This window comes from Mobula birostris, chromosome 4 (assembly GCF_030028105.1).
Source record: "Mobula birostris isolate sMobBir1 chromosome 4, sMobBir1.hap1, whole genome shotgun sequence".
Taxonomy (NCBI): domain Eukaryota; kingdom Metazoa; phylum Chordata; class Chondrichthyes; order Myliobatiformes; family Myliobatidae; genus Mobula; species Mobula birostris.
The window spans coordinates 126268732-126283945 of record NC_092373.1 but is presented as its reverse complement, the minus strand read 5'-3'; the positions used below and the strand labels follow the sequence as shown (position 1 = coordinate 126283945).

At 41.0% G+C, this 15214-nt stretch overlaps 1 protein-coding gene across 9 annotated transcripts in view; it reads left to right on the top strand.

The window, feature by feature from the left end:
- The window catches only part of LOC140196016 (E3 ubiquitin-protein ligase MARCHF1-like), a 606033-nt gene that overhangs the window by 483884 nt on the left and 106935 nt on the right, over positions 1-15214 (top strand). Inside the window, exon 1 of one of the 9 annotated variants that reach the window (XM_072254712.1) lies at positions 4074-4100. The exons of the other annotated variants lie outside the window; for them this stretch is intronic. Coding sequence (XP_072110813.1) covers positions 4077-4100 — 24 coding nt within the window. The 5' untranslated portion in view covers positions 4074-4076. Of the gene's footprint in view, positions 1-4073; positions 4101-15214 lie in introns of those variants that run through there. 9 annotated transcript variants of the gene reach the window in all.

Sequence of the window (15214 nt, the reverse complement as noted above, 5' to 3'; positions counted from 1 at the left end):
GAAAGGTCTCTCATCAACCACTGGCAGGGCTACTTCGTCCTCTACGTGTCCCTGGTCGCCCCTGGTCACACATCGCCTTAGACTTCGTCACCGGTCTACCCCCTTCCCGCGGAAACACCACAGTCCTCACCGTGGCAGACCGATTCTCCAAGGCGGTGCACTTTGTGGCCCTCCCTAAACCTCCTTCCTCTCAGGAAACCACAGATCTTCTCGTCCGCCACGTCTTCCGCCTCCACGGAATACCCGCGGACATCGTCTCCGATCGAGATCCCCAGTTTGTCTCGCAAGTATGGAAGGCCTTCTGTCAAGCCTTGGGCATATCGGTCAGCCTGTCATCCGGCTTCCACCCCCAGACGAAGGGGCAGACGGAACAGGCAAACCAAGACCTGGAGGTGACGCTTCGTTGCGTAACGGCAAACAACCCATCGACCTGGAGCGACCACCTCCTGGGGGTTGAGTACGCTCACAACTCTCTGGTGAGCTCTGCCATTGGGAGGTCTCCGTTCCAGTACTCCCTTGGGTACCAACCCCGGCTGTTTCCCACGCAAGAAGAAGAGATTGCAGTACAGTCGGTTCAGGACCATATTAGTCGATGCCTTAACATTTGGGAGGAGATGCGCATGGCCCTACTCAAATCAACAAATCGAAATAAGAAGACAGCCGACCGACACCACATCCCGGTGCTCGAGTACCAACCTGGGCAGATGGTGTGGCTGGCCTCCAAGGACATCCTGCTCAAGAACGAACATAGAAAACTCGCCCCTCGCTTCCTGGGACCATTCACGGTTGAAAGGGTAATCAATCCCACAGTGGTCTTTCTAAAGCTGCCTAGATCCATGCGCATCCTCCCAACCTTTCATGTGTCTCAGTTAAAGTCAGTTTCCATCAGCCCGCTGTGTCCCCCTGCCGAGACTCCTCCACCTGCCCGTATCATCAACAACCATCCGGCATACACCGTCCGACGACTACTAGATGTGCACCGTCGGGGCAGGGGTCTCCAATATCTGGTGGACTGGGAAGGGTACGGTCCAGAAGAGTGTTCCTGGGTCCCCCGCTCCTTCATCCTAGACACTTCCCTCATCCAGGATTTTCATCGGGGCCATCCGGACAGGCCGGGAGGATCACCTGGAGGCTCCCATTGGTGGCGGGGGGGGTGGGGTACTGTCATGGTCCCATCTGGCAATCCCCCACCTTGCCATTTGCCTCAAGAATTAGGCCTCGATCACCTCATTTAGATTCCAATCATTCCCAGGTATCACTAACTACACGCACCTGCTTCCCATCAAACGGCAGGATAAAAACGCTGCGAGCACAGCAAGAAGCCGCCAGCTCGTTGGTCGACTCTTGTGAGAGTAAACCTTGCTTCCTAATCCTGAGAACTGTCAGTTCTAAGCTTCGCATCGTCTCCTGGATATCGGCTCCCCGTTCGCAGAGGTGCTGCGTCTAACGACTCTGCCTCAGCATCTGTGTCCTGCACTTGGGTTCGTCCCCAGCCACGTCCTTGCAACACAGGGTTTATAAACAAGCCACAAGATTTATTAACCTCTGCTCAAAAACATTGAAAAAGTAAACCAACGACCAACTTAACCGGAAGTTAACAGTTAGGCAGCTATCTCGAACAAACAGTCAAACTTATAAACTGTTCTTAACGAGCTGTCATCCAAGCACAGGCTTAAAGTCATAAATTCAAAAGTCCAAGTGATTTATACAGTCTTTAAGGAGAGACTTACCCGAAACAACGATTCCTTCAAAATAATGACGAATCTGTCGATCACAGCCGAGAGATGCCTTGTCCAAAGAAATCACGAAGAAATAAAGTGTCCTAAAGGAACTGACCTTTTGGCTGGAGGGTGGTCACTGCACAAACCTTCCCGACCTTGCAGGAGTTTAACTCAAATGTGTATGCCACAATTCCTAAACAAAAATTCAAAAAGGTCGATCATTCCCAAGATGCCAAATGGCGTTAACCTTACCCAATCCTTTGGGTTTGGATAATGCTGGTAATGTCTTCCCTCTCTGATACCGGATTGTAAGGGGAAAGTAAACGTGCAACAAACAAAACCGCTGGTATCTCCAAATCATCCGACCGGCAACAATAACGTTGCACCAAAAATAAAAATGAGAACTGCATCACAGTGGCGGGCTTTTTTATACATGCCATCACATCACCCCGCTATCATGAGACAATTACATCATGCCTATCACGAGATAATGACACAATGCTCACAAGATAATTACATCATGCTCACGGGATATATAACAGTGTCAACCTCTGTGCCTCTGGTTGGAAAGCATATTAGACCAAGGAAGGACCATGCTGCTCAGAGGAAACGTGAAAGTGACAAAAGCACTGGTCCGACTACAACCGTTTTTGTAGGCAACATATCTGCGGAAGCTTCTGATATATTAGTCAGGCAGTTACTTGCAGAATGTGGGTTGGTTTTAAGCAGGAAAGGACTTCAGGGAGCTTCAGGAAAGTTACAAGCATTCAGCTTTTGTGAGAATAAAGAAACAGAATCTACTCTGTGTGCATTAAGGTTATTTCATGAACTTCAAGTGGGAGACAAAAAGCTACTTGCAATAGTAGATGCAAAGACCAAAGCCTCACAGAACAGAAGGATTAATAAGAGAGTACTCCAGTGGACTAAATGCACCTTCCCAAGATGGAGATGCACAAACTAGAAGAAAAAGGAAGGAGCAGAAAGGTGTCCAGAGCTGTCAGAACCATTTCCTGCAGTCTCAGAGTCAACTCCTACAACCCTCATGGAGGAGGCTCCTGAAGCTGATGTTGTTTTCACAGCCACACGTCTCATCTGCCAAGCAGAATGACCTCACTTGTCAGAAAAGACATTATCTCACAAGGATAAGAGAGCCTCTACAGTGATTAAATCTTTAGATCTGAATGGGACAGTTTAAAAAATTACTATGGTCTTGATGTCAGTATGTAGTAGCTGTATTGTATAGTATATAGTGTATATAGTTGAGATACATTTTCTATTGAGTTGGAGTTTACAGCTACGCAGGAAGGAGTGTTGTGTATTTAATATTTTAGTAAGATTTGAGTAATGTTGTAAATATGTTGTTTGATTAAGTACTCATGTTTGTATAAATAATTCATTATGGGCTATATGCAAAAATACGTGAATTGTATACGTCATCATGCTACCACGTGATACCTCTGCAGACCTGCTTTGCTGGATTCCTGTGTCTTCCTTTGAATTATTTTAATGTTTTGACGTTACAAAACATATTAGAAATGTTTTTTTCTACAACCCTACGCAGCGTCTTTTGATTCTACTCATGCCAGTGAATGCTCTCCTTCATACATCTATAGAAATTTACTAATCGTTGGTGACAAACTGAAACCTCTAATGAAGGGTTCTCAATGAATCACTAGGTAACTTCACCTATTTCCCACAGCAGGGAACCCTTATGGTTGTGGACAAGATGCTACTGAAGGTGACAAATCATCAAAGTGAGACTTGGATCATTGCCTGTACATAATGAGTTGATCACAGATACCAATATAAGTGTGCAGCATACTGGAAATAAAAACAGACTACTTAAAGCAGTCAAGCAGTATCTGTGTTGATTGGATCCTGGCCTGCTACAGTGATATAAAATCAAAAGTCTGTCTGCAATTGTGAATCCATATTCCACGATAAATCACAGCAAATTTATTTTGCAGTGAAAGGACCTCATTATTTATCTTTAAGGAGCACAATATCAGTGGTACACTGACCTAATGAAATGGCCTTTAGTCATTATACCATGGGAAACGCTGATGTCTCAAGCACATTTAATATTAATGGAAATGAGCTGCATAGTTGTAAATAATTGTTATTTCCCCATGGTTTATAACTTGCGGAATATCAGTTTTAATTCACAGCTCAGGAAGCAAAAGGAAGAGTTTCTAACTTGCCATGCGTGAATGGTTTGGACTTGCCCACAACAAGTGAATTGCCAGCCGACCAGACAAAGTGATTGTCTTAAAGGGAAATCACATAAACTATTAGTCAGTGCTAGTTTACTTTGTTAAAATAATAAATCATGGATGACAAAAGGCAGTGAAGTCTATGGTGTTGATGCTACTGATTAAGGTAAGATGAGAAGAGGTTCTCATGACAAATGGTTTGCGGGAAATGAAAGAGTCACACTGGAGGATGAGGGATTATTATGGAATAGTTTCCACAGGAAATGAGAACAGAACCAGGCCATTTGATATGCATTTTTCTCATGATCGTGGTGGAAGGAGAATAGATTTTCCTGTAGCTACACCTGGAAATATTAGATGCACTGGTAAGAACTCCCCAATTTTCCCTCCACTAACTTAATGAGGGCAAATTCAGTGGGTTCATTTTTAGGATTACACTGACTCTGTCCTAAATTCATATCTACAGAGCATGTAGCCTATGAAGTTGCAGACACAGGAAATTCATTCAAATGCAAGTTATTGCATAACATCCAAAGGTAATCATCTGTTAAGATGTTTGGATGTGGGCCAAATGTGGAGAGAGAGTGACTGAAGCAGGTCAACAGTTCACTGACTTTAATGAGAACTGTTGTAGAACTTAAAGGGAAAATGCTAGGCCAACAGGGCCATTAACTAAAACTCTCAAACTGTGGCTGGAAGCAGTAACTAATACTAACTGAATACCACACCTCGTCAGCATCTGTCGAAACTGTAGTCCTCATTCCTGGACAAGGATAAGCAAGGAGCGTAAACATTGCTGTGCTTTTGGTCAAGTCTTTAAAGGCTGGAATGGAAAGAAGGGAGTTTAATGGAACACTAATTAGCTAGAATGTGCATAGTCACAAATGTGGTTCTCAAACCTATCAAGCAGCCCTCCCATACATTTGCATAGATGTTACAAGGAAGCAGATTTGCAGGTTTGGTAAGTGAGACAAGACACTGAATATGAATAAGTACATTAATTACGAATGTTTGTATTTATTTACAGACAAACAGTAAAATATTCAACCAAACACCTAAGCCATTCTAACTTAAATAAACTAACTACAAAACTAAACATTCAGTAACACTTCAACCTCAGCAAGTACCTCATTCAGTCTCCCCAACTTACACAATTACAAAACTAAACATTCAACAGATACTTAGCTAAGTCTGCATGTGGGCCCTCCTATACCTGCAGCATACTTTCCCAATGGTTCTTCAGCACTGGTGACCTCAGTGTGAAGGTGAGTGCTCAGAGACAAAGGGAAGACCCTGATGTGTCTGAAATCGAACACCAGTGCCATGGCACACAATGCAACCAATGGGAAAGAGGTGCTGCATCATTCAAACAGGCCAGTCAATGACCGGCACAGTAGAAGTGGCTCTGAACTGACAAGTAAACTAATCCTTCACGTTATAATAGACCTTGCTGCAGAGTTTGTGGTTGTGACATCGTCGAGCATTGCTCAAATTCTGGAGTGTTTGAGGAAGATTTTGCCTTTTGTGAACCATAATAAAGGTAACAGCAAGTCACCTACCTGTTTTACAATGTATGTGTAATAACCATAAAAATTAGCAGTGTTTTTGAAAGGGCTGTGATTTGCTACAATCCAGTTTGCGGTACCTGCTAGATCAGGATCTACCTTATCGTTTCTAGTCTGGTGCTGCATAAACTGAAATAAAATTCACCCCTTTAAAATTAGCTGTCAAGTGAGAAACAACAACAAAATCCTAAGACAATGTGAAGGTGAGGGAGGAATAGTACAATATGACCGAGACCATTGCACATTTGAGCTTTTTGAATTGCATTGAATTGATTAAAAATGTGACAACATATATTTACGTAGCCCCCCCCCCCCCCGGGCCACCCTCAGAGTTGCCGGCTCGCTGTCATCTAGGGAAACAGCCCTCGGCCCCACCAAACTGGGTAATTAGTTCGTGTGGATGCTATGTGATGTACCCCACCTCTCCCAAATAACAGACAATACACCAGATACGATTAAATGATTTACAGTTTATAGATATTACTGGAACTATATAATTAATAGAGAATAAAATATAAAAGGAAAATAAAAGGCACCACACTTATCAAAGTTCAATCTCTTCATGCACAAACAGTTGGAGCTCAGGACCCTTCTTCTTCACCCTGCGACCCCTCGGACCACCTCGACGGGCCGCCTGGGACCAACAACGGTAGTCAACCAAACGCTCCACACGAGTCCGTCTGCGTCTCCTCTCCTCGCCGAACGCCCTGCTCGGGGTCCGACCCCGTTAGCGGACATCACAGCACCTGGTCCATCCTCTCTCTCTCTCTCTCCCCCTTCTGCCCCAAAACCCCGCACATACAATAGCTTACAGATACACCAAAAACATAACAACTATCCCAATTGGTTCATAACATCTTCTTATCAGTAACATGATTCTACAAACTGCTAGCAGGAGGACTTTCTCAGCATTTAACATAACAAAGAAGCATTCCCAAGTATAACATAACAAAGAAGCCATTTTAATTAGCCCACGCAGTAACATAAGAGACGAAACCTCCTTACATTTAGAAGGAGCAAACAATGATTAATAAAAAGAAGCAAATTGCTTAAATGGGTGTCCCTTCTAACTTTATTTATACATTGTGCTCAGGGAAATATATTCTAATGAAACTAATTTGACACAAACTTTCATTGATTAGCCGTTTAATCAGTAATGATATTGAATTCCCTAGCCAGATGTTTTCTGTCCAAGTCAAATTATCTGTAGTAGGAGGAAGAAACTCTGTCGTTCACTAATTGAAAATCATCCCTTTGTTTAATTGCAATGAAAATATGCTGTCCATCAAGATAGTGTGTTGTAGTTTCTGCTGTTATTTAAGAAGGTAGATAATAGTTTACAGTCTCTTTGTTATTCTGTTTAGTCACAGGATGTGGATATTGTCAATAAGATATACATTTAATAGTCATCTTTAACTGACTTTCAGAAGCTTACATTTACATGTCTCTACAAACGGATATAAAGCATGTACATATGCATGTGATCATATTCTAGAACCGTGTCTGTTGAGAAAAATAATGGCTTAGATGATAATGTATGAAGTACGAATATTAAGTTGCAGATGGCACAAAATTTATTGGTGTTGTGGCTAATGGGGAAGATAATCACAGGCTACAGAAAGATATTGAAGAACTGATAAATTGAACAGAACAATGACATATGAAATTTAATCTTGATTAAGCATGAACTGATACATTTTAGGAGATCAGATGAGGGTCTGACATACACAGTGAATGGTAGAACACTTGAGAGTATTAAGGATCAGAAGAACCTTGGTGTCCAAGTCCAAAGATCTCTGAAGGTGCCAGCAAAGATAGGAAGGGTGACAAAGAAGACATACAAAAAACCAGGCATAGAATAATAAAGCAAGGAAGTTATGGTACAGCTTTACAAAGTATTGATGAGGGCACATCTGGGGTGTTATGTGCATCTTTAGTCACTACTGTAAAGGAGGGGTGTGATGCTCTGCAGAGAGTACAGAGGAGATTCACCAGTGTCTTAGTGATGAGGAGAGACTGCATAAGTCAGATTTGCTTTCCCTAGAATGGAGAAGGCTGTGGTGTTGTAGCGGTGGTCCTGAGCGAGGTATATGAAATCATGAGAGGCATAGATAGTACTGCTTCTTGAAAACAGTCTTAAGCTGTTAGGTGCATTGACTACAGTTCATTTTTAGCTATCCATTCATTTTTTTACCCAGTGCAACCTCTTGTCATTTATGAAATGATTGTCTTCCTCATGCCCTGACAAAGTGGACTTCACTGCATTTTTTCTCCTTCATGTCATTGTCAGACTGTGTGACATGAGGCCAAGACTATACAACTGCCTAGGATTGTGCAGAAACATCAATATAAAGTTGCTTATAATATTTGCAGTTATACAGCCTTTAAAGCATTGAAAGTGCCTTTCTTTTAGCTTTATCTACTGGACACAACTCAGACCTCTTTCAGAAGAGGAACCTAGAATGCCGTGTCTAGCTACAAATTTTTTAATGCACACAAATGTTGTTTTATTCTAGATTTCAATACAGGTTTCCCCCGCCATCCGGGGGTAGAGCGTTCCTATGAAATGGTTCGTAAGCTGGAATGTGGTAAAGCGAAGAAGCAATTACCATTACCTTATATGGGAAAAATTTGTGAGCGTTCACAGACCCAAAAATAACTTACCAAATCATGCCAAATAACACATAAAACCTAAAATAACAGTAACATATAGTAAAAGCAGCAATGATATGATGAATACACAGCCTATATAAAGTAGAAATACTTTTCCACAATCATTGCGCACTGTTCTCCGTAGCGAAAATCTCACGCAAGCGCTCTCGGCAGAAACATGGCGCAAGCGCTCTCCAGTAACCTCTAAGCTATGAAGCTGCCAAATCATACCAAATAACACGTAAAAATACACAGCCGATATAAAGTAGAAATAATATATGTACAGTGTGGTATCACTTATGGGAATCGGGAAGACAGTGCCGAGCACACTGATGATGGTGTGTTAGGCTGAGTCATCGGAGGTTGGGGTGGCGCAGTGGCCCCCGCCCTCCGGGCAGCGAACCGATACTGATCTGTGAAGCATGCAGCGGTACAGCAGTGGCCAAGACGCACCCAGCACATTTATAAGAAAAATCCAAAATAAACAAGCTAATTAATTAGGTGCCGCCCGGCACGTACATGTCGGCCCAGATTAGAGGTGACACAATCGGCAATCATCTCTGATCTGGGCCGACATTTAAATGCCGGGCGGCACCTAATTAATTAGCTTGTTTATTTTGGCTTTTTTCTTAAAGATGTGCTGAGTGCGTTCCAGTTACCGCTGCATTCTCCGCGAATCGGTATCTGTCCAGGGCCCGGGGGTTGGGGTGGTGGAACACTGGGGTGTCACCTCATCGTCGATCAGGGCAGGCAGGTCATCTTCTTCTATGTCTACCTGCTTCATTGTCGAAGGTCAAGGTTCGCCGTCTGCTGTGGCTGATGTGGAAGGCTTGATTGACTGCTTAGCCTCGCGCATTTTTCTATCATACAATTCTTTGTAAGCACTCAAACCATCCTGTAAATATGCCCTAAACCGACGTACCCTTTCAAAATTAAAGTCGTACTTTATCATTGCAACGAAAATCTCACGCATTTGCTTCACTTTCAGTTCCTGGACGACTTCACTTTCACTACTGCATTCGGTTTCGATTGTTATCCTTTCCTCTTCCAATTGCATCAGCTCTTCATCTATCAGTTCTTGGTCATGGGATGCCAAAACCTCTTCAACATCATCTTCGTCAACTTCCACAAGCCAAACTCACTTTGTCCTTACTTCGTTCACCACGATCGAAACGCTTAATTATGTCTAGTTTTACACTAAGTGTAACATCCTTACAAGCTCTTTTAGGCTTTTCCGATACCTTAGAACTCATCTTGCTAATGGCTGCTCACAAGCACGTGTTTAAGCAATGCCGGCTAGAATGCCGTTCGGAATCCGGGCAAGAGCGGCTGCTCGGGGCACGCACTGATTTTTTTCGCCGCTTTTCCCCGCGCGTTGCCTTTTCTCGTAACAGTGAAAACACCTCCTGTTAGCGAAAACAGGTAACTAATGTAGGTCTTTCGTAACAGTGAGGTTTCGTAAAGCCAACGTTCGTAAAGCGGGGGACACCTGTATATTCTTGTATATTTTCTTTTAACACAACCTGAAGGAATGGTAAAATCTGTTTCTTTAAACAAAGCATAATGTAATGCACCTTCAGTGCCCTGAATTGTTTTAGGCAATTTTCATGTACTTTCCATGGGCTGCACGTTTCTAGTTGCTATCTGCTCATGTGTATCAAATGCACAGTATCCTGAAGTGACTAACTTTTCTTAGTGCAGACTGAGGGAGGCTGCTTCACTTCATGCTTCAAGACATTTCAGAATCAGTTAAGACCGTAACTGAATTTATTAGTAAGAATGAAAATACCAAAGAATGAGATTGGATTTGACAACCTGAAGGCTTTATCAAGTCAGCTAGCAGTTCACATAAATTATTTAAATGGCAAAGCTATAACCCGAGGATTATAGTTTTATTGCCTCAGCTGTTCTAGTGATCCTAGCAATCCTTGTGAGTAGGAAGTTCAATAATATACTCCCTTTTCTCCTTCAACACAGTACATTTACACAGAGAAGCTGCCGTTATTAACTATTCATCTTTCATCTAACTTTAACCCCAAGAGAAAGAGAAAAGATTACCATTCAGGTTATAGCTTTCTGGAAGCAGCAGGGGATGAACTAAATCAGTGATTATTGCTATTTTCATTCATGTTTAAAGATAATGCCAAGTTCTCACTATGCCACAAGACACATACCTCGGGTGCTCCTTTCCACCTTGTTTGACCTATGCCCACTAGGACGCTTCCCCAGACCTGTGCCCAGTGGATTCACCTTGTGGCATGATGTTGTTTGTGGTAGATAAGTGCAAAACTTTCAGATGCTCCTGCAAAATACTCCGTACTTCGTCTGAGATATCAGGTCTTTAAAACAGAATCAAATTGAAATGAGGCAGCCTCTAACTGAGATATTTATGAATGAGTTGCTCCAGAAGAGAATTCTGCCAACTTGAAGTGATTTACAAGCACCCATTACAAAAGTGAATTTAATGCATGCCTGAATAAGATTAATAACTTGGAGGGGAAAGATTTGAGAAATCTTCTAGTTTGCACTGACAAATGCATAACTTGCTAAGTATTTTGGCTGGAGGTTATGTATAACAAATTTACTGTGACTCCGGAATTATTATGTTTGCTTCATGAAAAAAGGAACCTTAATGATGTACTCATTATTTTAAAAAAAAACTTGTAATAGAGTTCTACTTCACCCATTAATGCCACAGTAAGGATTCTTATGACCATAGATAAAATATGATTGAGGATAGGAAATTGTCTTAAACATCAGAAATTAAGGACTATCATAGATGAAAGATGTAATTAAGATATACAGGTATGCTTGATATTTTTGTTATGCATCCATTAAGAAATGCAAATATAATCTGGTGAAGTTTTTAACTTTTGGTTCTCATTTTATAGATCTGCTGTCTAATTATGCATATAAAATTTGCCCAAAACTTGATTTGAAGGCTTATGGCATACATTTTAGATGATTTCTAGATTGTCCAGGTGTGGGACAGTAATGCCATCAATATATTTGGGCTGATAGATCAGATTATAGGAGTGCCAGAGAGAAGCACTGGTTCAATCAAGGAAAATTTTCTTTTGAAATTAATGGGAAATGATCTGCTACATTATCCAATTGTTTGTAAAGTTATGTCCAATATTTTTACCCTTTCAGTTTAGAACGTAAAGGTGCTAAAGTTCATTTTTCTTGTGTCAATTAATCTGCTTTAGTTTCTTGAAGATAACCAAGAGACAAGGCAAGTGTGCATTATGTACAATTTTCTCCAATTAACAATAACAAACAAGAAATTGGAAATGATTATAGCATTATGCATACATACTTCTGTTTGTGTGTGTGTGTGTGTGTGTGTGTCTGTGTGTGTGTGTCTGTGTGTGTGTGTGTGTGTGTGTGTGTGTGTGTGTGTGCGTGTATGTAAAATATGCATAAGTGGAGCAGATTTTTATGTGTGTGGAATATACATACATTGATCAGATCCCACAGGCTGTTACTCATTGTTGTAAGCTGAACTGAAGGAGAGAGCATTCTGAGGTACATCTATGCAACCTCTAGCTTAGCATCTTCACCAGAATGAATGACCAAATATGATGACCTTTACTACCCACAGCATTGCTGCTTATTTGCCTCCTTCATTCATCTGCCATGGCCCTTATGTCTACTTTATGTTATTTAATAGTTTTCAGATATTTATGGCAACTTTCATTTCTGTATAAACCTAACCCTGTTGTGTATTTAATATTTCAATAACATTTGAGTAATTTTGTATATATAGTGTTTGATGAAGCATTCTTGTTCATGTTCACTTTCATTCCTGACTGCAACTCAATTGTGTCGCTGCCTGCGGTTTCCATTGAAATAGCAATTTCAACTGCTCATTTGAGCATAAGTCGTACTTCAGTTAGGAGCAGTTTTTGAATACTTTCTTGTAAGATTCCACAAATGAAACAATGTCTCAGTGCATCATTAAGCCCATCACTGACAATGCTCAATCTCTTCACTTCAGCCATGTATGCTGAAATGGACTCCCCTTCTTCTTGATTCCGCTTATGAAACCTGAAGTGCTCTGCCATCAACAATGGCTTGGATTCTAAGCATTCCTGCATCACTTATACAATAGTAGCAAAGCTCATTTCTAATGTAACTTCTAATCATTAAATTAATTCAAAGGACGACACGGAGTCCGGGAATGCATGTCTGACTTCATCTTTATTTTAAGTGAGGCACACACGTATCACATGGTAGCATGAAGATGTTTGCAATTAATGTACTTTTACATATAACCTGTAATTAATAATTTAAACGAACAAGAATGCTTCATCGAACACTATATATACAAGATCATTCAAATATTATCAAAATATTAAATACACAACAAACCCTCTCTATTCTTGAATAATGTATATGTCACCGTCAGGTTCGCAGCTTAATCTAGGGGAAGACAGCCTCCGGCCCGGCGAAACTTGAGAAATCTTGTTTGGGTGGATGCTGCATGATGTGTTCCCCTGTTGCAAATCAATACCATGAAATAACGAACAGTAACAGTAACGAACAGTGTACAATATGCAATTAAATAATTGAGCCTTATAATTCTTAATTTGACTATAGAGTTAGTAAAGAAACAAAAAAAGGAAACTGGCCCATTCTCATGAAACAATCTAATGTGCAATGTTGGAGCTCATGGTTTTCCCATCTGTTCATTCTCGATTGATTTTCTCCCTAAGCGTCGACTCCTGACCCCATTCCAAGTCCACTCCATCCTGCTGTCTATAACTTCCCCATGCTGGCATCTTTTCTCTCCATCCTCCGCTGAACAAAAGACCGCAAAACCTTCACTTGGGCACACAAGAAAGAAAACATCTCCCCTCATTGGCCAGCGCACATTCCAAAGCCCTCCCCCCCCCCCCCCATAATCTCTAGTCATAACCCAAACACTGTGCCACAGAGAAACCATTACATTAGCAGGGAAACCTTTCCCAGGTAGTTAAATATAATTTCTGAAAAGGCAGAAAGCTCGGCAGGTTGAAAGTAAGAAGCCAAGAGAAGTGTTGCATGTCAGATGTTGACCATTCCCATGATTTGGATCTCAGATGGAAGTATTCTTCTTTGCTAGGCAAAGCACAATGGAAGGAATATCTAGAGTGATTAATCAAGCCGTGGGTTAGAAGATGGAACACGTCACTCCTGGGACAAGATTTCAAAGGGATTTAAGCAGCTGAGTTGGCTCACTTTAGAGAAAAAAAATATGTAGAAACAAAGCAAATGTTGGTATATGGGAGGATGTGGACTCAAGCAGTACAGAAAGTTAACATACATGTAGAGCAAGTAATTCCTACAAATGAGTTGTTGTCCTTTACCACATACATATGACGTATTGTTAGAACAGTGTACTGTTAAGGTTACACTTGGAAACTGTGCACAATTTTACTTTGGACGTAGGGCTGTATAGGTTCACTAATTTGTTTCCTGGAATTAGGGAACCTGTGAAGAGAGAATGAGTAAGATTTAAATTTCACTGGAATTTATCTAAAAGGAATTGAAAGGCTGGTATCTCAGGGGCTAGATTTAGATCATGAGAACACTCAGTTCTCTTTTATTGTCATTTAGAAATGCATACATGCATTAAGAAATGATACAATATTCCTCCAGACTGATAATCACAGAAAAACAGGACAAACCAAAGACTAACACTGACAGAACCACATAATTATAACATATAGTTACAGCAGTGCAAAGCAATACCATAATTTGATAAAGAACAGACCATGGGCACGGTGAAAATACAGAATTGGGAAATACAGCACCAACATAAAGTGCTAACCATTCAGGATGAGTGAAGAGAATGTTCTGTGCCCTACATGATTATGAGTATTTGCAATTCACTCAGATAACCTTGTTTACAATTTATCTCCATGGTCACCCAAGTTTTACACCATCAGAGGCACCCTGCTGCTGCAACCCTCCCTGTAAGCTTAAGCGTTTTTTGTCTCCTACCCAGTTCTGATGAAGGGCCTTAACCTGAGACAGAGTTCTGTGTTTTGTCCAATGGGTCTGACCCAACTTGACCTGCAGCATAATCTGTTTTCATCTATTCAGCCAAGTTTTGAATAGTCCATCACTGTTGTAATTTATTCCAAAACAACACTTTGATCTCTAGAAGTGTCAGCTGCTCTATTTAATAATAATAATAATTTTATTGATCCTGAGTGGGAAATTATTTCATTATAGCAGCAACATTTAAAAACACACTTAGCAGTGTGCAGATGTAACTAATAATGAAGTATAGAACAATAATATACACAATAATAATTTACCAATGTGCAATAATAATGTACGAAATAATAAAACAGAGGCCATTGTACTCTGATATGTGTTCTCCTGTTGTACAGAGATGAGCTGTTGTATATGCTTATTGCATTTGGTAGGGAAGATTTTCTGTAACAATCCTTGTGAGCGCAGAGCTGAATGAGTCTGTTCGAAAGGCTGCTCTGCTGCTTATTCAGTAGGTCATGGAGAGGATGTGCTAGATTGTCAATATCAGTTTGTTTAGTGATCTCCTCTCCACCACTAACCCCAAAGAGTCCAGGTTTTAACCAACGGATCCAGTCTTTTTGATGAGTTTATTTAGTTTTTTTGCATCACGAGCACTGATGCTGCTCCCCCAACATGAAGCAGCAAAGAAGATCTCCAACATCCTGCTGCACACATTGAAGGATCTAGCTTCCTTAGAAAATAGGAGAAAGCTGAGCTTGTCTATGATAGTGAATATCCATCACATTGTTTGTATTCAAGACTCAAACCACTAGCTTTTGGATGCACAGTGTAATAAGCAAAATGGGAACTGGATGAGAAAATGGCTCTCAGATAGGCTGTGATGTTAGTGAATGGTAAAAAAATTAAAAGGGCTAACCACCTACTCTTGTTCAGATTTCTTACATTCTGAATTTTTTATGTTCAGGGATATCAAGGTAATTGGAGACTGGTTCTCACCATTGAAGAAAATTGCTGCAATGTTACTGATCTTCCATGCTATGCCACTACAAATCTGAATTAGAATGGATGTGAAGAT